The sequence below is a fragment of the Muntiacus reevesi genome, chromosome 22, assembly GCF_963930625.1.
Source record: "Muntiacus reevesi chromosome 22, mMunRee1.1, whole genome shotgun sequence".
Classification (NCBI taxonomy): domain Eukaryota; kingdom Metazoa; phylum Chordata; class Mammalia; order Artiodactyla; family Cervidae; genus Muntiacus; species Muntiacus reevesi.
In genome coordinates, this window is record NC_089270.1 from 3428695 (window position 1) to 3450916 (window position 22222).

The following is a 22222-nucleotide window of genomic DNA, read 5'->3' on the forward strand; positions in this document are numbered from 1 at the left end:
CCTCCATTCGTGCACATCGTATTTGTTGAGCAGCTCTCACCGGCTGGCTGTCACCCCGGCACACGATGAGTGGAGTTGGCAGAGGCCGGGTCCTCCTGAAGCTGAGGTTCCGGTGGGGAAGGCGGACGTCACTGTGTCACGTGTCAGGGGGTTAGTGGTAGGAAGGAGCAGGGGACAGCAGAGGGGGAAGGGGACGCTGTTTACTTGGGGTGATCGGGAAGGAGGGGTCTCAGAGCTGCAGGCAGAGAGCCGCTGGGAGCCTGGGGTGCAGAGCAGGAGGGATGGGGTGGTGAGGGGAGTGGGCTCGGTGCTCGGAGCCTCGCAGGTCACCAGCACTCGTGTGGGTGACGTGGCCTGCCCTGCCTCCCGAGGGCTGGGGGTGGCCGCCCTCAGGCTCCCAGAAGTTCAGGGCGTGGAGGGTGGAGGGGAGGGAACAAACACCCAGAGCTCAAGAAAGGCTGTGGGATGGACGTTCTAAGGTGCTTATAGAACAAGGTCCATGAACTTGTCCTGAGAAGAGCCGGAGAGGAGATACTTCGGTTTTGCAGGCCAGATGGTCTCTGCCTTCCAGAATTACCAGGCTCATGAAAAAGGCATGTGGAAAAAAAGGAGGTACAGTTTGTCAGTGAAGGGTCCAGGTGAAGGTGTTCCGGTCAAGCTTTTTTGGCAGCAGCAGGCCGAGCCCCTGCTATGAGTGCTGAACGCCGGATTGTTTGTGGCACACCAGGCGTGTGCGGGGCCACCCTCTGAGTCCCTGGCAGGATCATCCCGGTCTGTGCTGCAGTCCCAGGAGCAGGTGACGTCCCGTCCTGCAGGTGAGGGTCCGCCCCGATGGCTGTAGAACACGCGATCCTGCGCGGGTCCCGACGTTTCTCCACCCGCAGCCCCGGGCAGAGCCTAGGCACCTGTCAGCACTCCTAGAAGTCTCGGTGATCCACCGGAGGTCGTAACCCACTTCCTCTCTTTCAGCTTCATGAACCGGCGTGTTCTGTCCACTAATCCCTACGTGGGGAGCACCTCCAACGGCTACGCGCACCCCAGCGGGACGGCCCTTCACTATGATGATGTCCCCTGCATCAGCGGCTCGGTGAGTGTGGCGGGCAGAGCTGGGGGTCGGCTGTGCTGGAAGGCAGGCGCCCGTGGGTCCCTGTGACTTCCCCTCCTTTCGGCCTAAACGAGAGAGGCAGGATGAAAACCACACCCCACCTCTCCCGTGTTTGACACCCCGTTCGCCTTAATCCACGCTTGAGCACGAGGGTCATCGGCACCAGGAGCCAGTTTGTGATTCGCGTCAACGCCATTAACCAAACACCGTGGGAAATCTCCATCAGAAGGGAGACGGTGCCGCAGGGTAACGACCGAAACGCCAGCTCCGGACACCTTCCCGCGTCCTCAGGGCAGCTGGGACTCTTGTCGCTGGGACTCCTGCCGGCCTGGCCTGCAAGGCCGTGTTCGAGTGCAGATTGAGATGAAAGGGGCTCCGTGTTAGGTCGTGGGTGTCAGGGTGCGGGCAGGCTTGGAGATCCTGTCCCAGATGCAGAGCCCAGCAGTAGGGAGTCCGGCCTGAGTCTGGGGTGGCCTGGGGTGGGTGGGACACAAGTTCTGTCCCACCCATCAGGCCTGGCCATTTGCCCTCTTGCCCCCCATCCCCACGCCACCTTCAGCTGGGGTCTCCAGGACTGGAGGGGCTCTGGTGCGTGCTGTGGCCGTAGTCGCCTGCTTTGCAGAGCGGGAGCCAGGAGCTCGGGGAAAGCCCGTGGTGGCCCCCACAGGAGGAGGTTCCAGGCCAGGCACTGGGCCCTTTCCCAGCAGCCCAGCTCTCGGGGTCCGCTTGCTAGTCTTGGGGGCGCCTCCCCTGCCATCATAGACCCAACCGCGCCTCATCCGTGCGGGACATTCTGCTCCTCTGAGCCTCTGGCCTCAGCCCCAGCTGTTTTGAGAACACACAGCCCTGCCCATCTCGCTGCCTGAAGACCCCCTTGTGAACCTTGCCACCCCAGAGGGGTTTCTCCCAGGGCACGTGGTGGGCGGAGCGGTGTAAAGAAAGCCAGGCCTTCACAGATGCCCGTCTGGGTCCCCTGTCCCATCGGTCCAGTTAATGCCATGCAGGTTCAGGTACCCCAGGAATGGGCATTTTTTAAGGCACACACAGCTCCCGCTGGCCCAGAACTGAGACGCTGCCGGCTCCAGACTCCGCACCGAGGAGGCATTTCTGCGTGTGTGTCGCTGGGTGGGCAGCGTGAGGGATGCAGCCGCAGCGTCCCGCACGCAGGGCTTCTGACTCCCTTGCTTGCTAAGGGCTTCCTTGGAGCTCAGGCCTCTCTTTAGACTGTTGCTCCCCTTCCTGGGCTCCGTGACCCGGCCCTCTGTTTCGGAGGAGCCTTCACTCCTCAGCTTGACAAAGTTCATACTTTTGAGCCACAATCCCTGACATTTTAGCAGTGTTTCAACTTCAGTAATTCTTTCCTTTCACGCTCTCCCTGAGGCCTAGATGAAAGTGCATCTCGAAAACGATCTTCTGACAGACGCACACGCACTTTTAACCTGCGGGTGCTGTGGGGTTTGTTTTCCAAGTTTTCCATGTGACCTAATCCTTTGGTATTTTAGGAAGAGGATGGTCCCGTCTAGACCATCTTAATAACCCAGGACAAATATGTGCTAGGTTGTCATTATGAAACGCTCACATCCACGTTTATCTGCATGTACTGTTATTTTTAGATTATAGATGTGTCCCCAGCACACAAAAATAGACGCACTGAAGTGACTGCAGCGGAACAAAAACATTCCGACAGTGAAATTTTAAGCCTTTTCTATTTTTATAACAAAAGGCCGTAATTGCATTCTGGCAGAAAGGAACTCTGCCAGGATATAAAAATAGACTAAAATAAGTATAGTACATGAATTAATATTTTTTCTCTCTCTCTTTTTTTTTTTAAATGCAAAGCAATTTATAAAGACCTTTAAAACTTAAAAGAATCTGGCCGTGGTTGTGAGTTTGGGTTTTAATTTATACTTTAATGTCCATGTTCTAAAGTGGCTTGTAGCTATTTTAATCCTTTGTATAAAGGTTTTCCACTGAAGTAATGCCATTGTATCAATTATAGTTTGAAGCATCCTATTTTCTATGATGATTTGATTTCTTTCTTGTAACAGCCTGTGATTTTGGCCACTGCGCTTTCTTTAGGCCTAACCGAGTGTGGGATGCGGGTGATGCTGGCAGTCACGTGACCCACAGAGCCCACACCCCTAAGCCCGCACGGCAGGCTTGGAAGGGTCGGCGGGTGGTCTGCGCCCAGCCCCTCCTGGCCTGGGGGAGCCTGAGGTGCAGACGCTGAGGGCCGTGTAGTTACGGGCCCGGCTCTCAACTCTGACTCTGCTTGATCCAGCTCCTCCTGAGCCCGTGCCTTAGTTTCCCCTCCTCTGTAAGACTCCTGGCAGAATTCCCTGCATTGTGTACCACTTTTACTGTGAAATAAGATAAAGTGCTTCTCTGGGATCTTAAACTCATTATTGACCAGGGGATTTTTTTTCAGAAACCAATGCCTGTCACCGGTAATCTGTTGTGTAGGTGAATATTGATACGTCCCCCCTCAGCAATGCTCAAGCGATGAAGAACGTATTAACACGTCTGTGATCAAGCAGTTAACATGTTTTCTCAGGAGAACCGGGGCCCCTAATCTCTGGATGGACCCCAGTTCAGCATCCTTTTCCTTAAATTACGTTGTTTCTGCTTCCTGGGTCAGGAGGACTTCCAAAATCTGATTCTTTAAAAACATGTTGGGATTCCCCCCCCGCCACTTTAGCAAATAAAACAAAGCAAAACAAAAATATCATTAGCCAATGACCCTGGGAACAATTTAAGGAAAAAAGATATCTTAAGACCCCAAAGGTAGAAAGGCTGTTCAGAGTCGGTTCACTAGTCGTGTGTGTGTGTGTGTGTTACTGACAACAGCGTGGGGCGTGCGTACATGTTCCGGGGTGCTTGCTAATAACATCTCAATGTGCTCTGCTTCCTGCGGCCGGGGCGCCGACTAACGACGCGCTGTGTGTGTTCCAGTGGGGCCCCGACGACGACGTTCCCGCCCCCCGCGGCCGAGGCCTGGGAGAAGAGGTGCTCTATGATAACGCCGTCCTGTACGATAACTTGCCGTCTCCGAAAATCTTTGCTCGCTACCCTCCCGCTGACAGGAAGGCTGCTAGGCCGTCTCCTGACAGGCTGTCCTGTAACCACTACAAACACCCCGCGTCCTCCGGCCTGCCCTCCTCCCCGTCTGTCACTAACACCTCTTCTGTGGGGAGGGCGTCTCTCGGGCTCAGCTCACAGGTACAGCACCCCCGTTCTGTCGTCTTCTAGAATCTCTGTCACGCTTCTCCTGCAGGGCCTGGCGGCGACAAGAGCGTCCGCCAGCTCGCGGGCAGTGAGCCCGTCAGGGATAGAGCGCAGTCTTCCCCTCAACTGGAGGATGATCTGCAAATGCACTCGGCGTCCGGCCACCCAGGGGCGGGTTACAAGAAACGCAGAGCGTAACGCACCAGCCCGACTAGTTCAGGGGGCTGCCCTGGTGACTCAGAGGTCAAGAGTCTGCCTGCAATGCAGGAGACCTGGGTTCAATCCCTGGGTTGGGGAGATCCCCCTGGAGAAGGAAATGGCAACCCACTCCAAGTATTCTTGTCTGGAGAATCCCATGGACAGGAGTCTGGTGGGCTACAGTCCCTGGGGTCACAAAGAGTCAGATACAGCTTACTGACTAATCAACAGCTATTGGCCAAGGGTTGCCTTCTGTTTGTCTTCTGCCTCTGCCCGCCTCTCTCTCCATCCTTGTGATGGTCCCCAGTGAATTCTGTGAGTTATGGTGATTAAAGGCAAAGTGTTAAAGAGCATGGGGCGGTAAGTTTTCAGAAGACCTCTGAGCTGCGAGTTCCTTTCCTGTGTTTTCGTTGCATGTACTTGAGGAAGGGTGGGCTCCACTGGCCATTGCTTCCAGACCTTTAAGCAGGATTAGTCCAAGGATTACAGTATTCTCCCATCATGAATGTAGGAGTATACTCCCTAAAATGGAGTGTATAATACGGCTCTTGGATTATCACTGAATGGTCAGTAATCTTGATATTGAGTGATTGTCCATCCCACACCTCCTCTTTGTGGCAAACCGTGACGTTTCAGTGTAAATATTAGTTTTGTGTTTGCATGCATTTAAACTAAGATCTAAGCGGTACCTGGAAGAATACTCTACAAACATAAAGCACAGGACCACATTTTAAATTATTTTTTCTTTTCCCTCCAGTTTTTGGTGTAATCTTGAGGAAATGCCAAGTAATATCCTAGAATTTCAGAGTGTGATAGTTTATAGTGGTTCTTCCAAACCTGCTCTTTTTCTCAAAGTCACATAGGAAGATTTTGTGTCTTATTTCTAAAAACAGCTGGAGATAGTGATTCAGTGAGTCTGAGGACCCAGACCAGTGTATCTTCAAACATAAGTACTCACATAGAAAGTTTTTTGATGAGTGAAAGTGACGTGAAAGTCACTCAGCCGAGTCCAACTCTTTGCGACCCCATGGACTGTACAGTCCATGGAATTCTCCAGGCCAGAATACTGGAGTGGGTAGCCTTTCCCTTCTCCAGGGGATCTTCCCAACCCTGGGATCGAACCCAGGTCTCCCGCATTGCAGGCGGAGTCTTTACCAGCTGAGCCACAGGGAAGCCCCTGATACTTATTTATGAGCATTTACATAAAAAGTCTCACAGGTCACATGCTTCCCTTACTAGGTGAAGGTATTGACCTGTCTTTTTCTTGGTATTGGAGTTCACTTTGGTAAAAAGGATGGGACAAAATATCCTGTCATATCCATTTGGAGTATCCCCTGATTAGTTTGGAATCATTTGACACGTGGTTCGTTTGTGTTTCGTTTTTGTTCATGTCACTTTCAAGTGGGAAGCACGTTTGCAGGCAGCTTACCTTCAGTTTCCGTGTCCTCCTTTGGCTGTTTAGCTTAGCACACACCTGCCGCATGTGCGCCCTCGATGCGGGCGCTGTGTCATTTAAGCTTTTTAGGAGCCCTGTGGGTGACATCAGTGTGTTTACGTTTTCAAGTGAGCACGCAGGCTCAGAAAGTTAATGAAGTGCTCAACACCTCCTAAATGATGGAGTGGGAATTTGAAGCCCCCCACCCCGACCCCCCACAAACCCAGGGTCCCAGCAGTAAGAAACGTGTATATGGAGAAGCCTGGGACGTCTAGTTGGATTCACGACCCAGCCAAGGTGCACACACATCACTTGAGCAAAATGCACCCCGCAGCCATCAAAGAAGTAGAGATGCGCTGAATTATTCTGAAATCCTGTAGTGAGTTAAAATGCAGGTCATGCTGTTCCTGTATTTAGCTGCTCCTGCTTCCTTCCTGAGACCCCGTGAGCAAATCAAACGGTAGTTCTTCACCCAGTTAGGGTGTCAGTATAAAGCCCTGGGACCTGAAGACTGCAGTTCCCCGAAGACCATCCCACTGCAGTAAAAGCTGTCTATCCTTGGACGGCCAGACTGTCGGTAACCTCGGCCCAGTGCCCGGAAACCCACAGTCTGCCACCTCCCGATAGAAATAGGTAGCTTCGGCGCAGTCCGAACTGAGGACATCCCAGGGTCCCCTGTTGGCTCCGAACCTCGGTGCTAGAACCTTCTCAGCCACTCTGGGAGGTTCACAGCCGTCCAGTGTTGGGAAGCCAGGCCCGTGTCTGCCAAACCCCTGTGCTTTTTTCTGTCTGTGCTACGTGCGAAAGAGTCGGAGACTGAACGGTTGACTGCAAAAAAAACAAACCCAGAGGCGTCTGTCTGCTTGTTTCTCACTCTCCCACATGTTTGTTTCCACAGTCGAAGGGTAAGAAGCCCCCCGTGGCCTCCAATGGCGTTATGGGCAAAGGCAAGGCTCCGAGCGGGCAGCAGAAAAAGGCTGACTCGGCGGCGGGCGTGAAGCGGACGCCTTCGAGTAAGTCGATCCCTCGTCTCCCGTGTTCTGGCTTTGGGCGCGGCGTGAGAGCTGGGGCCGCGTGGCCGTCTCCCTTCCCACCTGCGGAGGTGGAGCGCGCCATGTGGGGGGCGGGGGGTGGGGGCGGTGGGCAGTTGGAGAGAGAGATCCTTTCACACCCGGATCCTTCCTTGCGTGCTGGGTTGCACAGTGGCCGAGACAGTCAACCTGGCGCTTCGGTTGCAGCATACCCGAGCAGACAGAGCCGGTTCAGCTGCAGACTTGCTCACGCGTGTTTACCCGTGAGGCGGTTCTGGGTTCAGGGGTGGTGCTGGCCCTCGATTGGTGGGTCAGACTCCTCCGTCTGTGTCCCCGGTCTTCCGAGTGAGCTGCTTGGGTTGAGTCGCGTAGGCTGTCTGAATTCAGCCTCTGTGTGTGGGAGGCGCAGACGGGGTCAGCTGGGGCCTGTAGCCCTAACAGTTGGGGCATCACGTGTCCCTCAGAGCGCGGGAGCCTCTCCGGGTCTGTAAGGAGTCCTGCGCCCCCCACCCCGCCGTGCTGTCTCCTGCCGCGTCACCCCCCAGCCCCCACCCCGGATCGGGGCGGTGTCCACGCCGCCCCACTGTGTGAGTGTAGATGCAGGCTCAGGGAGTTGGTGAGGCTCCCCGAACCCTGCGCGGACCAGGTTTCCAGGCTGCATACCCGGCAGGGGCCGGGCTGAGCCGAGGAACCCGCCTGCGCCCAGCGTCCTTCATGATCCACAGACGCGTGCCTCCGGGGGCTCGGTCAGTGTCTTTGTATCTGCTTCAGCCCCAGCTGTGTTGGATCGCTTTTCATCTAGTCAGTCAGGCAGGGGCTGCAGCTGGAAGACCAGGCAGCGAGTGCCCAGGGGTGCTGTCCCCGAGGGTCCCGCAGGCAGACAGGTGCTCCAGACGGGCCCCAGTGCAGGCGCTCAGTGGGCCCGGGAGCTCCTCGCCGAGTGTGGGCCTGTCGGGGAACTTTCCCAGGGAGGAAGGTGGGAGTTAGGAGCTCCGTCTGATGCGACCACCTGGGAAGCCGAGCTGGCACGTTCTGAGCTGGGATTGGCATTGCCCCAACCCCAGGTGACTGGGCGCCTGGCTGCCGACCACGCTGAGTGCCGGCAGCTTGGTTTCAGAGTCCGGGAGCACGCAGCAGGTGAGACAGGTGAGACGGGGCTTGGTCCGTGGCCTCGGGTGTGCACAGGCCCGCTGTCGTCCCAGAGGCTCGTGGTGCCTGCCCCGGGGAGGCGTGGGCCTCCTGACGTCAGCTGCCCGGCTCTGCCCTTCTCCTCAGACACGGTCTCACTCCCCTGTTGGGCCTCATCGTCATCACTCGTTTAACGTGCTCTTTCTGACCTCATCTCTCGGGCAGATCTTGTTTCCCTCGTGCAGTCGGGGGTGCTTACAGTCCCCTGGGCGCACCTGGGCAGGGCAGGTGGGGGCAGAGGACCGTGGCTGCGGTCCCCTGTGCTGCGGGGCCTGGGCCACAGGAGGCCTGCCTCCGTCTCTCAGCACCTGCTCCTGTTGTGTTTCCTAGACGATTGCTATCCTTATTTCATGAGGCCTTCGGTAGGGAATCCTTGCTACCTTTGGTGACATCCAGTGATGAAAAAAGAGAAATTGCAGTCTGTGTTTTTGCCTCGTTCAGCCTGTTGCATGGCATCCCGGATGGCGTTTATTTCACGGGGACCAAATGATGCGGGAGGCGGTAGGCGACTGTACACAGCTTTGTCAGGAGACAGCTTAGGTTGGAAACAAGCGGGCCGAGTTTGGACTGCGCTCTATTTGTAGAACACGCAGTATCCACGCCCCCGAGAGCAGTGCTTTTCTTTCAAACCTTTTTAAGATTTTTCTGTTTCATGTGGGCCATTTTAATGTCTATATTGAGTTTCTTACAATATCGCTTCTGTTTTATGTTGTGGTTTTCTGACCCTGAGATACGTGAGATCTTTGCTCCCCAGCCAGGGATTGAAGGTCCCCCCTACATTGGAAGGTGAAACCGCCTTAACCACTGGACCTCCAGGGGAGTCCCTTGCGTTTCAGGTTGTTGATTTGGTCATTCTCATGCTGTGGTCCTTTAATAGCATTCTTTGCGGGGTGGGGGGGGTGGTGGGTTTTTAGTGAGGGGAAGATTGATGGCCGTGTACCTGCTTTCGCAAATGCAGTTTCATGCAGTCATCATGGTTTGCCTTGCGAGAGCTGATGAGTCCTGGGTTTAGGAGAGGCGCCAGAAGTGGCTGGAAAGGGCTCACCGTTGGCTGGGAGGGTGGACAGGGCTCCAGGGGCTGCGTTATCGCTGACTGGGATGAGAACTCCCAGGGAGTGTCCACACGGCCCGGGCGTCACGTGGTCCCGTCAGAGCGACGGGTCTCAGCTCCGGCATCGGCTGTGTATTTCTCAGCCCACGAGGTGGCCTTTAGCACTTCTGCTTTCTGGGGGGTGACGCTGAGGCTCCAGGAGGTTAATTGCTGGCCCACAGTCATGGCCTCTTCCCTGGTCCGCTGCCTTCATTATTGACCATCACCCCCTCACCCCACCACGGCTTCTCCCCACAAGTCATTTGCAATCTAGTAACAGTGTCAGACATGCAAATAAACTACTGTGGTGTCTCATGGGATGTGAGCTCCCAAGGGCAGGGGTGCAAAAGGCCTTGAGTCATGGTCAGTTGTGAGCAGTTAGCTTCAGGGGCATCGGGAGACCATAGGAGCTACAGAATTGTTGTTCCATCACTCAGCCATGTTCAACTCTGTGACCTCATGGACTGCAGCACACCAGGCTTCACCATCTCCTGGAGGTTGCTGAAACTCATGTCCATCGAGTTGGTGATGCCATCCAACCACCTCATCCTCTGCCGCCCCTTTCTTCTCCTGCCTTCAATCTTTTCCAACATCAGGGTCTTTTCCAGTGAATTGGCCCTTCACATCAGGTGGCCAAAGTATTGGAGTGTCAGCTTCAGCGTCAGTCCTTCCAATGAACACTCAGAACTGAGTTCCTTTAAGATTGACTGGTTTGATCTCCTTACTGTCCAAGGAACTCTCAAGAGTCTTCTCTTGAGAAGGTCAAAACTGTGACCCCTGATTATCCTGGAAAGGCCAGCATAATTAGAGGATAAGAGCAGAGGCTCAGGGTTTAGCGCAGTGTTAACTAGTGGTGTGATGTTGGCCAAACCTCTCACTTGTCCTGAAGGCTAGTTGCCTCTTTGTTCATTTATCCACTCTCTGTGTTTAATGAGCATTTACCTGGTGCTCATTCTGTGCTTGCTCAGAGTTGTGATGAGTATTAATTTAACCCTCACAACAACCCTGTGAGGGAGTCCCTATTGGTTCAGCGGTAAAGAATCCACCTCACAAGGCAGCAGACATAGGAGACTCCGATTCCATCCTTGGGTCAGGCAGATCCCCTGGAGGAGGAAATGGCAACCCACTCCAGTATTCTTGCCTGGAGATTCCCATGGACCCAAGGAGCCTGGCGGGCTCCAGTCCACGGGGTCGCAGAGTCAGACACGACGGGGCGACTATAAACAACCACCCTGTGAACTGCCCGCTCTTGTTCCCCCCGTTGTGCAGGTGAGGACACTGAGGCACAGAGCAACGCGGAGCCTTGGTGGAGGCCACACAGCGCGGGAGGCACGCTGGGACCCCTGCCCAGGCAGTGGGCGCCCCTCCACTTTCTCGCGTGTCCCCTGACCCCGCAGGGTCCTGCTGCGAGCTCTGTGCATACCAGGGGCCACCCCGCCACCCGTGGAGGGGGCATAGCTGCCGTCAGAGTCAGCAGGAGAGTCCACAGCGCTGTTGTAAGGGTCAGACCTGATGGCAAGAGGACTGCACGCATTGAGATTATTACTGGTGCTGCTAGACCCCTCTTCTCGGATTGCAGAACGTTTTATTCACTCTCAACCTTACTGAGGAGTATACATGCCTCAATGGGAGGAGTTAAAGAAATTTCCTAATGTTCTATTTTTTTTTTTTTTGCCTTTTCATACCATCCCTGGGGTTGCAAAGAGTTGGACACGACTGAGTGACTGCATTAAACTGAACATTCTGTTTTCATCTTTGAAATTCATTTCAAAGAATATCAGATCATCAGAACCAGTCACTTTTCTGCTTGGTTCAAACTTGTCCTGTTCTTTTTCCTCGTTGGATTAGCAAAGTAACTCACTTTGAGTTTATTTTACAGAGTTGGCGGATTAAACAGGCTTTATGAATTAGCCCATCATCTGCTTGGTTAAAGTTAATTTCCTACTGATGCTTTCTTTTTTGAAAGATGCTGACCAGTACAAATATGGCAAGAACCGGGTGGAAGCAGACGCCAAGCGGCTGCAGGCCAAGGAGGAGGAGCTGCTGAAGAGGCGGGAGGGCCTGCGAGACAGGCTGGCCCAGCTGCGCAAGGAGAGGAAGGGGCTGAGGGCGGCCATCGACGTGAACAGCGGTACGCGGGGCCCTCCCGTGGGGCCCGCGCCTCTGCCCAGGGGCTGAGCCTCACCGGCTCTCGTGCTTCCACGCTGTGCTTCTCGCAGTTTGGAAGCCTTGCTGGAAGCCCGGGGCGGGGGCCTCGGTGTGGAGTAAGGACCAGGCAGGAGGAGACCCCCCGGCTGGGACCCGGGTGGGTGCCGGGAGCTGTCCGGCCAGGTGGTCGGGAGCACGAGCCCCAGGGCTCCGGATCTCTGGTCCCTGGCTGTGATGGAGGTCTCAGGGGGAGGACGAGTCATCCGCAGAAGCCCAGGTGGGAGGCCCCCCGCGGGGCTGGAAGGAGCCCCCGTTTCCCTGCGGAGCGACCAACAAGAGCGGGGTGATGGCGGACTAGTGGATGGGACCTGGGAAGAGCCCAGGGGACGGGAGCAACCCCAGAAGTGGGGGAGGAGGGGACCCCGGTGCGGCCACAGCCCGTCTGTCTCTAGGTCAGGCCTGTCTGCCAGGCCTCCCGTAGGTCAGGCCTCCTCCCTGGGGGAGCTGGGGGAGCAGTGCCGGGCTCTGGGGTTGGCGCTGCAGAAACCTCTCTCTGCGCCACTCAGGGCTAAGTCTGACTCTGGGGCAAGGATGACTCTGTCGATTGTGATCCTTTGGCCTCTGGTCGGGGGTAGGGGTGAGGAAGAGGAACCCAGAGAGTAGGACGGTTCAGGAAGGAAGCCCCTGCTTTTCCATCGGCGTCTGCGCTGGAGGAGCTGGTGGATGTACAGCAGTTATCCGGCAGCTCCAGCCATCCCTGACTGTGCCTAGGTGATTTTTTAAGAAGGAAAGCCCTCTCGAAGCGAGAAGGATGGGAGGCGGGTGTGCGCTGGTCCGAGACAGCCTGTAGGAGCAGCAGGAGGTGGCATCTCCCGTGAGCGCCCCCCCCAGCCAGGGTCAGGGAAAGGGGATCAGAGGCTCGGGCAGAGACCTAGATGGGAGCCCCCAGGTCAGCAGGACGGGAGGAGGGTGCTTCCTTCCGTGTTTCCAGTTGGCAGGGTAGTGAAGATGCAGATAGATTAGACCAGCTTCAGGCCTGGAGAAAGAGAACTCCCATGTGCTGCCAGGCACCAGGCTGGGGCCAGGCCCACTGGTCAGTTAACCCTCAGGATCAGTTTCCTTATCTGTCCAGTGGGCACATTGCCTGCCTTCCCGTGTCACTGCGACACGTTTCAGATAAGATAAATAAAGCAAATGTGCCATGTTTTATGCAGATGTGAGCTGTGTTATATTTTGATTACAGGGGCAAATAAGATGACTCAAGAGTAGAAAAAAATGAAAACAGGGAAATATTCAGTTGTTTCAAGTCAGCGGCAGCTTTGGAAGCCACCTAGTCCAAATTGCTCATTTTAAAATGAGGGTGTTGAGGCCCAGACCCCAAACTACTGCCATTTGTGAGGATCAGGGTCTTCTGCTTCCCAGTCCATATTCTCCCAGCTGCAGAAGCAGGGCAGCTGGGAAGGGAACCTGCTCCTTTCAGGAACCGCAGGATTGGAGTTTGGTGGGACGACTCTAGTTGCAGGGAGCGAGACCCCCCAAGATTGGGTTGAGCACCTCCCGGGGTGCCCCGAACATCCATCCTTGGATGCTTGGAAGTATTTGCCTTCAGCTGGAGCAGTAGTGTTTCTCTGGGATTTCAGGCAGGAAGACCCAGGTGGTCCTGGAGGAGAAGCTGAAGAGACTGGAGGAGGAGTGTAAGCAGAAGGAAACGGAGCGCGTCAACCTGGAGCTGGAGCTGACGGAGGTCAAGGAGAGCCTCAAGAAGGCCCTGGCCGGCGGCATCACCCTGGGGCTGGCCATCGAGCCCCGCTCAGGGACGTCCAGCCCGCAGGTACAGTCTGCCCGCTCCCCGGGAGAGGGACGGGGCGTGCCCTCCCAGGTCGAGACGCATCCCCGTCCCCCAGCACCAGCCTCGCCAAGACACAGCTCGCGTGTCCGCCCGAAATGCTTTCCTTGGCCGTGTTTCAAGGTCACAGACCCTGAATTTTTTTTCTCTGTCTTTTTTTCAAAGGTGGTGGAATCCCCGAGTCTGTTTTCTTCTCTTTGGCAAAATTTGAGTATATTTTGGGTTGGTCAGAAAGCTCGTTCAGGTTTTTCCCGCCCGATGTGCCCCCGGGCACCGATCGCTGCTCTGGGGTGGCCCGGGGCCCTCCCTTCCTCTCGAGGGTCTCCCGCTCGGTCCCTCTTGTCAGCTCTCCTTCCCTCTGCCCTGCCTCAGGTCTGCTCCGCTCTCTGGAGGGCCCCTCCTGGGTCCCAGAGGCTCTCTGCCTTGTCCCCAGCCTGATCCAGCCTGGGAACAGCGCTGCCATGAGGCACTCCTGTCCCAGGGGAGGGCACGGGCTGCCCCCCTCAGAGCTCAGCTCGGCTTCCCGGGGGGTGGACAGAGCACTTCCCTCCTCTCCACCCCCACCCCTCAGCCAGAGTGGCCTTGGAAGGCCTTTCCAAGTGAAGGGAAATGTGGGTGAGCTGGCTGCAGCCCCCAGGGTTCTCAGCTACACTCGGAATGGTCACTGAAGCCCTGTTCTCCTAAAACGGCGTTCTGTGAGATCTCTCCCGTGTTTACATCACACGTGACGCAGCGAGCACAGGCGCTCAGTCCTCAAGGCCTCGTCTGGGGAAGGACAGCAAATTACAGGGGCAGCTTGCGATCTCACCGGGGCCCGGGAGGCCACGCGTCCGCCCTGCTGTCTCAGGACTTGCTCTGACCCGCGGAGACCATGCTGTGAGCGGCCAGGCAGCCTGCGGATTGGCCCATGGCCACTGCCGGGAGCCGCACCCCGCGGCTGCAGCATCGGTCCTTCCAGTAAATGTTCAGGGTTGAGTTCCTTTAGGACTGACTGCATTGAGCTCCTTGCAGTCCCAAGAGACTCTCAAGAGTCTCCTCCAGCACCACCGCATGAAAGCATCCATTCTTCAGTTGTCATTTTTGCCTATTTCCCAAGCCCGTTTTCTTCATTAAACATTTTCCTCATGGAAAATACAGCTGACCTGGAACCTGCACCTCACCCAGCGCCTCCTCTTTCTGTTAACAGTCTCCAGTTTTCAGGCATCGGACTCTGGAGAACTCACCCATGTCTAGCTGTGAGACCAGCGACGCAGAGGGCCCGGTGCCCGTGAACAGTGCGGCCGTCCTGAAGAAGAGCCAGCCGGCCTCCGGCAACTCCCCGTGCCGGGGCCACGTGCTGCGGAAGGCCAAGGTGAGCGCCCGCCCTGCCCGCTGGGGGAGCGGCAGTGCTGAAGGGGAGCAGGTATCCTGGGGCGGGGGGCGGTGACTCCAGCGACGATGCAGGCAGGAGGGGAGGGGGCGCTTGAGCGCAGAGTTTGCTGGGGACGGTTGGTGGGCTGAGGAGCTAAGCGTGGCCTCCTGATCCGGTTCTGCGGCTTCTGTATATCTCCCTCGTTGTAGGCAGGCGCTTTACCATCTGAGCCACAGGAAAGTCCCTGTATGTTAGATACTGTTCCACAAGTACCTACCCAGTTCTTTTCTAAAGTCAGACCCTCCTTCAGGAAGCCATCCTTTCAGAGTCAGAAACGGCAAAGATCTGGTCTCTAGGCCCGCACCATCTCTGGTCAGGAAAGCCTGCACCTCTGGTTCTGTCTCCTGGCTTCTTCTGACTTGTGTCTTCATTGATGAAGCAGAGATTGGCCAGGTGACCAACGGGATCCTTTAAAAAAAAAGTAAAAAGGCGAGGCGTGAGCTCCTCCAGCCCCTCCCCTGGCCTCCCCACCCTCATCCCGTAAACCTGTGCCCGCGGGGCCATCCCAGCGTGCCTTTCAGTCTTTCGCTGGCACTGCCCACTGAAAATTTTTGATGCCAAACTTAAAATCTCAGAAAATTAAAGAAAAAAAAAAGGCTATAGATTATCAAAGGAAGCAGTTCTGGATGGTGTAGCTGGCCGTGTGGGCTGTGGGAGCATCCTACTTGGTCCACTCACCCTACTTCATCCAGAGGAGTTTCACTTGTCCTGACGAGCGTGGGGGCCGGCCGCCCTCCCCGCTGTCCGTCCGGGACCCTCTGTGTGCTGCCGTTACCCTTGTTCTCTGGCGGGTTTGGAGCCCAGTGCAGGTTGGCTGGGAGATGCTGTTTTCTGGAAAGCGGACCTGGTGTTCGATCAGACCAGGAGTAAAGTGCTGGCCACACGCTGCCGTGCTCACCGGCGGGTCCCTGATGGTGGTGGCTATAAACAGCATCCGCGGTGTCTGCCTTCACAGCACGTGCATTTGACCGAGCCTGTGTGTGTTGGTAAATTTGGGGAAAAGAACGAGTGTGCGTCATTGGTTACTTTACTCCAGTCCAGTTCAGTTCAGTTCAGTTGCTCAGTCGCGTCCGACTCTGCGACTCCATGGACTGCAGCACGCCAGGCCTCCCTGTCCATCACCAGCTCCCAGAGTTTACTCAAACTCACGTCCATTGAGTCAGTGATGCCATCCAACCATCTCATCCTCTGTCGTCCCCTTCTGCTCCCACCTTCCATCTTTCATTAGCATCCATTAAGTATTCTTAGTTTGCAGAGGAATATGGTTTTCTTGAGAGATATTTAAAATCGAGCTGTCCCATAAAGTCCCTCTAATTATTTGCAGAAGGGAAATGCAATAACAATATTCCCGTTTTTTCTTTACTGTCAAACCAGTTTACGGTTCTGTGACCGCAGCCTCTGGAAGGCTCCGTCTCGCGGGCCTGCCCTGGCCATGCAGAGGCGCGTGCTCTGCGCGTCCCCCTCTCATAAATGTAAACTGTGTGGTTTTGGCCGCGGCGATGCACAGCTGGCCACTCACACCAGCCCAGGGCCTCCCTGACAGAATGGGGTTGAGTGGGGTTTCCTGGGACTCCCGGGCATAGTGACAGGGAGCCACGGCTGGAGGAAAGCGGTGGTGGCCTGGCCCGGCCCCTGGGAGTGTCCGTCCACCTGTGAGTGCATCGCACGTGTGGTCTCTGCTCCCACCGCAGCCTTTCTTCCCGGGGACTCCTCTGACTCATCCCGGGTTCTCATCGAGAACCATCATCCCAGGCACTGTTTCTAGGGTAATGCCCGACTCCGGAAGAGGGCTGCTCAGAGTGTGGGAGGGTGTGACCCCGAAAGCCTGGGAGTGGCAGGCCCCCCGTCTCGGGGTTTCCCAGTGTGAGCAGGGCTGATGGACCCTGACGCCCGGCTCTGGGCAGCCGCCTCCTCCCTGTCTGGGCCCCGGCGCGTGCGGGAGGTGCCCTGTGGACCTGTACATGCCCCCTCTCCCCTCGCTTGGCAGGAGTGGGAGCTGAAGAACGGGACATAGAGCCGGAGGACGCCCGGCTCTCACAGCGTCGAGTGACCGCCCCACGACTGCGCTCCGTGCCAGGACCCAGGCCCGCTGCACTCATCCTCTCTACTGTATAATGGTTCCTTTAAAGAGATTTACTTGTAACGCTTTGGCTTCCAACTTCATTTGTGAAAAGACAGCAAGGGGCAGAAGACAGGGAGCCTCCCCCTGCCCCTGTCGGCGGATGAAGAAGCCATAGCTTCCCGCCCAGGTAGATGGCAGCTTCCACCCATGCCTGTACCCCCCAGACCGAAGACCCGCACGGACCTCGACGCGGACTCGCTCTGTGTGCTGGGTGAGGTGTGGGCCTCCGGCTGCCCGCTGCTAGGCCGGGCACCCCAGGGATGCCCCACCCAACCCCCGAGTCTCACCAGCGCCTCCCCCACGCCCGGTAAAGTCACCACAGAGCTACGCTGTGAAGCAGTTTCTGTTTTTAGAAACATTTTCTGAACAGATGCTTTTGTCACCAGGACATGAAAAGCTGCCACTCTTCTATAGACCTTAAGTGTCCTCTCTTTATCCTGGGTTGCACTTAGCTCCCAGGATTTTCCAGCGCTTCTGGATCATATTTTATTGAGGTTTTGTCCCACTTGGGAAAGGCAGCAGAGGGTTTTCAGTGCTTCACAATGTATGTGTCCTTTTCTGCTTTTCCAGCATCCACACCCCCTCTGACCCCCTCAGAGCCGGCGCGGTGGTCTCAGAGCTCTGGGCGGCCTCGGGGTGACGGTCACACTCATTCCCCAGGGGCCTGGCTGCCAGGGCAGGGCTTCTTGGAGCGTCCCTGCGGCCTCCTGCGGGATGTTTCTGGAGCCTGAGATGTGATGGGGACAGGCCCGTCCACAGGCAGAGGCCATCTGCGCCTGAGGGCCAGGCCAGCCCTCCGTCTGCAGAGGAACCTCTCAGGAATACTCCCTGCGGGAAGCGCGGCCACGCCCAGCACAGCCGTCAGTCACCCCGGAGCCCCCTGCACGCTGACCGAAGGACCAGTCACCCGCGTGGACGGGCTCTCTGCCCGCCGCCGTCGGAGCATGCCTGGCGTCCGCTGCCCTGCGGGTGTTTCTCATCAGATACAGGAGCAGGAAGCGAGCAGGCAGCGTCCTGTGACCATGTCCTGGTGCTCACGTTTTCTTCAGGCCACGCCGGTCAGGTCAGGGTGGCTGTCGCCAGCAGGGTCAGAGTGGCCCCCGAGGCCAGCACGGGCCGTGGCTGGCTCTACCGACCAGGGCAGGGTGGTGGGCTCGGTGCCAGGAACTTCGCAGCAGAACCGGAAGCCCCGGAAGCTGTCTGTGTGGACCATGTGAAGTCGCTCAGTCGTGTCTGACTCTGCGATCCCATGGACTGTAACCTACCAGGCTCCTCTGTCCATGGGATTTTACAGGCAAGAGTACTGGAGCGGGTTGCCATTCCCTTCTCTGGGGGATCTTCCCGACCCAGGGATCGAACCTGGGTCTCCCACATTGCAGGCAGACTTTTTACCCTCTGAGCCACCAGGGAAGCCTGCTTTCCCAGAGCCCACCTGAAAACCCTGGCTTCCTCGCAAAGCCGGCTGTCTGGTCTGTGAGCTGCCACCTGGCGTCCAGTGCTCAGGTTCACCCCCTGTAGTTGATGCAACAGGTGGGGGGCGCATCTCACCCACACCTATGACCCCGGCCCCAGGAAGTGCAGTTAGGAAGTGGGGAGCTCGTCTTCCCAGTCCTGTTCCCCCGTCCTCCCACCCACGTAGGAGGCTGGGCCACTTGGCATCATATGAAGCTGATTTTCCGTAAAGGAGAAACTGATCCGCTATAGTCTCACTGCCTTGCGGTCAAATGAATGTTCTCCGGGCACGGCTCTCCAGCTGCTGTGATTGGTAGCCAGCTTTGTCTAAGATTGCAGCCAGGCCTTGATTGTTACTGGGAAGGGACAACGTGACTGTAGCCGGCACAGGTGGGCAGAGTCAGCCAGCGGCGGGCTGGTTGGCAGAGGTCACTGCGGCCATCTCTGTGGACCGCAGCCGAGGATGGCGGTTGGCACCGGAACCAGGATTTGGGCCCTGGTCTTCAGACTCCCGGTGTACGTATTTCCTGCCTAAAAAGCCCACGTTTCTAAATTCACTTTCACAACCATAAGCCTTTTAAAGAGAACGGAGGAGTCGATCCTGTCTCGTTCCCCGAAGCCACGTACAACGGGCCCTGCGGGGGTCGAGGCTGCCGGGGTCGGGCTCTGCGATGTCGGGTGTTTCCCTCGACGTCTCAGATTCGATCAGAAAGTTAAAGCATTTGCTTCAAAATAAGTTATTTATTTGTATATGTTCAGTAAGTATAGTTTTTAATTTATATCTGTACATATTAGACACACCGTGGACATCCTGTAAGAATCCTGCAGCGACAGCGATCTCTGCAGCCCGCCCGAAATGTGCCCCAGGGGGCTGCCCCCTCGCCCTGGGGAGGGGGAGGCCCGGAGGCAGCGGTGCCGGAGCCGGGCTCGGGGGAGAGGCAGCCGGCCAGCATCCCTGCTCCGGGGTGCGGGCCCCTCCCTGGGAGAAGTGGATCCTTGGGCCCTGTCCCCATCCCTCCGACAGACGGTCGTGGTCACAGAGTGCTGGCCAAATGGGACCCTGACCGAAGTGAGATGAACGTGGTGGCCGGACCAGAGCCCTGGTGTGAGACGCTCTCCTCCCCGGCGTCTCAAGGCCCTTCCCTTAGGACGGGGCGACCAGCCTCTCAGGGGCTTCTGCTCCTGGCTCTGTTTTGGCAAGGGGTCGTCAACCTTGAAAATCCCCTCGTTTTCACACTTTTATGAAGTGAAGCAAAAGTCACTAGTCGTGTCTGACTCTTTGCGACCCCACGGACTATACAGTCCATGGGATTCTCCAGGCCAGAATACTGGAGTGGGGTAGCCTTTCCCTTCTCCAGGGGACCTTCCCAACCCAGGGATGGAACCCAGGTCTCCCTCATTGCAGGCGGATTCTTTACCAGCTGAGCCACCGGGGAAGCCCAAGAATACTGGAGTGGGTAGCCCATATTACATTTTTATACTGTTTTCCATTCATTCACCAACTTTTTGCGGAGACGTGGTCAGAGGGCATGCCATGTCACCCTCGACGTGGGCTCAGGAGGTAGAGATGACCGCCCCCCCCGGCCCCCAAGAGTCAAGCTGGGTCAGTCTGTGTGTCCGAGGAGCCAGCAGCACCCCCGCCCCCAGACAGCCGTCTGCAGGAGCCCGGCGGAGCCGGGGCACCTGCACATGCGTCTCCCCAGGCTCTTCTCCTGGGGACGTGTAGAACCAATCATGGCCCCTTGGTTCGAACACCTTGGCTTTGTCCGGCTGGACCGTCCCCTTGTCCATCTCCCCGGTCCCTGAGCTAGTTTGGGGTGTTTTCATGAAAACCCAGCATCACCCTGATGGGCTGGAGACGTGCCCACTTGGAAACGTCTGTCACAGAAAGTAAAAGGCGCGTGTCCTGGCCCTGCAGGCCGGCCCCCCAGCGAGGGGTTTCGGTTCCTGTTCACTGAGACAGCGGTGCTGGGTTTGCGCTGCCCAGGGAGGGCGCAGGGCTGGAGCTGGGCTGGGCCTGAGGGCTGTGGACAGAACGCTGCTGTCCGAGGCCCCAGCCTTTCTTTCCCGAAGAATGAGTGTCAGCACGGTGTTTGGAAGGAAATGTAAATTGTGCCCCCGGGCAGCCTTCTCTGATTCTTCACCAGCGTCTGTCCTGGGACTGGAGTCTTCTCCGCCTGGCCCAGGGGCGGGCACTTGGGCAGGGCCTCCCCCGCGTGTCTGTGTCCCAGCCCGGCCGCTCCACCCAGCGACGCCTCCTCTAGGAGCCAGCAGGACACCCGGGCGTCTCCACCTCCACTCAGCAACACTTCAGTATTAAACTATTGCCTTCTTTTTTTTTTTCCTAAATTAAGTTTTTTAATGGAGAAATAATAACTTCAGACCGTGGCATAGCTTTAAAGAGGCTATTTTGTTGTTCTTGGAGTCCTTACTGTCTTATTATTATCCCCACGATGGACTGGGTTGATACTGTGAAATAAACTAGAAATAAATTAACATTTTTATGTCCACAACCACCCCCTCCTCAACACACACACACGCATACTACACACAGCTCAGCATCCCAGAAAAAGAAGCAGCCTCTCGGTGGCCCCCGAGCCCTAGCAGGACTGCCTGTCCTGTGTGTGTCCTTGATGAAGACGAGAGAGCTTCACGCCCAGGGAATGTTGGCCTCACGTGCACCCCATCTTTTGTGAAATAATCCAGTTCTATCCTTCCAGATAAACCCAGCTTGACAGCAGACAAGTATCACCAGGTTTTTCTGTTCGTTGCCATGGAAGAAACTCTCCAGATGAAATCATCAGATCATGTTTCTTAGGGACCAAAGGTGTTTTTAATAAGATAATATTTGATTTTTTTTTTCTAAAAAGAAAAAAAACACTAACTTTACACTTTAGCATCAACTTTTAAATTATACGTGTTAAGCGTTAATTGACCATGGCTGTGAGTTGTAAAATGTTTTCATATTAAGAATGTAATTATTTCCTTATTGTATTTTTTAAAAGCTAAAGTCATATTTAAAATTCTCTTTGAAACAGGCAAGAAATGGGAAAGGTTTTTTTAATTAAATATGTTGGCAATGTCCATTTTAAATAACTGTAAATATATTTTCACTGTTTCGCCATGTATTTAATTCATAAAGTAAAAAAAAAAAATTTATCAGAAGAGACTCGCATTGGAAATGCTCATTTTCAGTCCATTTGCCCGATTTTGTAGTAGCTTCACTTGACCTTTCTGCTTCGCTATGGATTTTCTACAGTTTTTCACGGTGTAGCCCACAGACTGGCGCCCGCGGGCGTGCCATCTTTGTGTATTGCTAATAAACTCGACTCTCCCGATCCTGCCTCCGTGTCTTGACTGACTGGTTTGTGGGCAGATGGGAAGGACTTTCCAGTGAATGGAGTTTTACCAACAAAGCACTTTGCTTGCCTGGTGGCTCGGACGGTAAAGAAACTGCCTGCAATGCAGAAGACCCATGTTCGATCCCTGGGTTGGGAAGATCCCCCGGAGAAGGACATGGCAACCCACTCCAGTATTCTTGCCGGGAGAATCCCATGGACAGAGGAGCCTGGTGGGCTACAGTCCCTGGGGTTGCGAAGAGTTGGACACGACTGAGTAAGACTAACGCTTTCATTTTGCTGGCCGCCTTGAGAAGGGGCATAAGGAGGGGTCAAGGTGGGGCACATGTTTTGTTTCTCTGGCAAAAATCTTTCATGAAAGAAGCATAGTGCTTTTAGTAGCTTTTAGCCGAAGGACCCAAATACCTGGTTCAGGGAGCATCTGTGTCCCTTCTGAGTGCAGCGCCGGAAACAGGGCCGATGGGAAGTGCCTCTGTTCTCAGGGCGCCTGCTCCAGCCGGGGAGACAGACATGTCCACTGTATGGAAGGTTCCAGAACCACAGGAGAAGGTGCAGCGGCCTTTGAGGCTGCTGCTTTTGGTGGTGGGGTTTGCAGGGCTTCCCTTGCAGCTC

At 55.8% G+C, this 22222-nt stretch overlaps 1 protein-coding gene across 1 annotated transcript in view; it reads left to right on the plus strand.

Moving 5' to 3' along the window:
- AFAP1 (actin filament associated protein 1) overlaps positions 1-21587 on the plus strand; it is a 152155-nt gene extending 130568 nt beyond the window's left edge. The window contains exons 12-17 of the mRNA XM_065914448.1: positions 970-1087; positions 6862-6976; positions 11239-11403; positions 13061-13251; positions 14453-14617; positions 16665-21587. Of these exons, the coding sequence (XP_065770520.1) occupies positions 970-1087; positions 6862-6976; positions 11239-11403; positions 13061-13251; positions 14453-14617; positions 16665-16691 (781 nt within the window). The 3' untranslated portion in view covers positions 16692-21587. The remainder of the gene's footprint in view (positions 1-969; positions 1088-6861; positions 6977-11238; positions 11404-13060; positions 13252-14452; positions 14618-16664) is intronic.
- Positions 21588-22222: the final 635 nt, after the last annotated feature.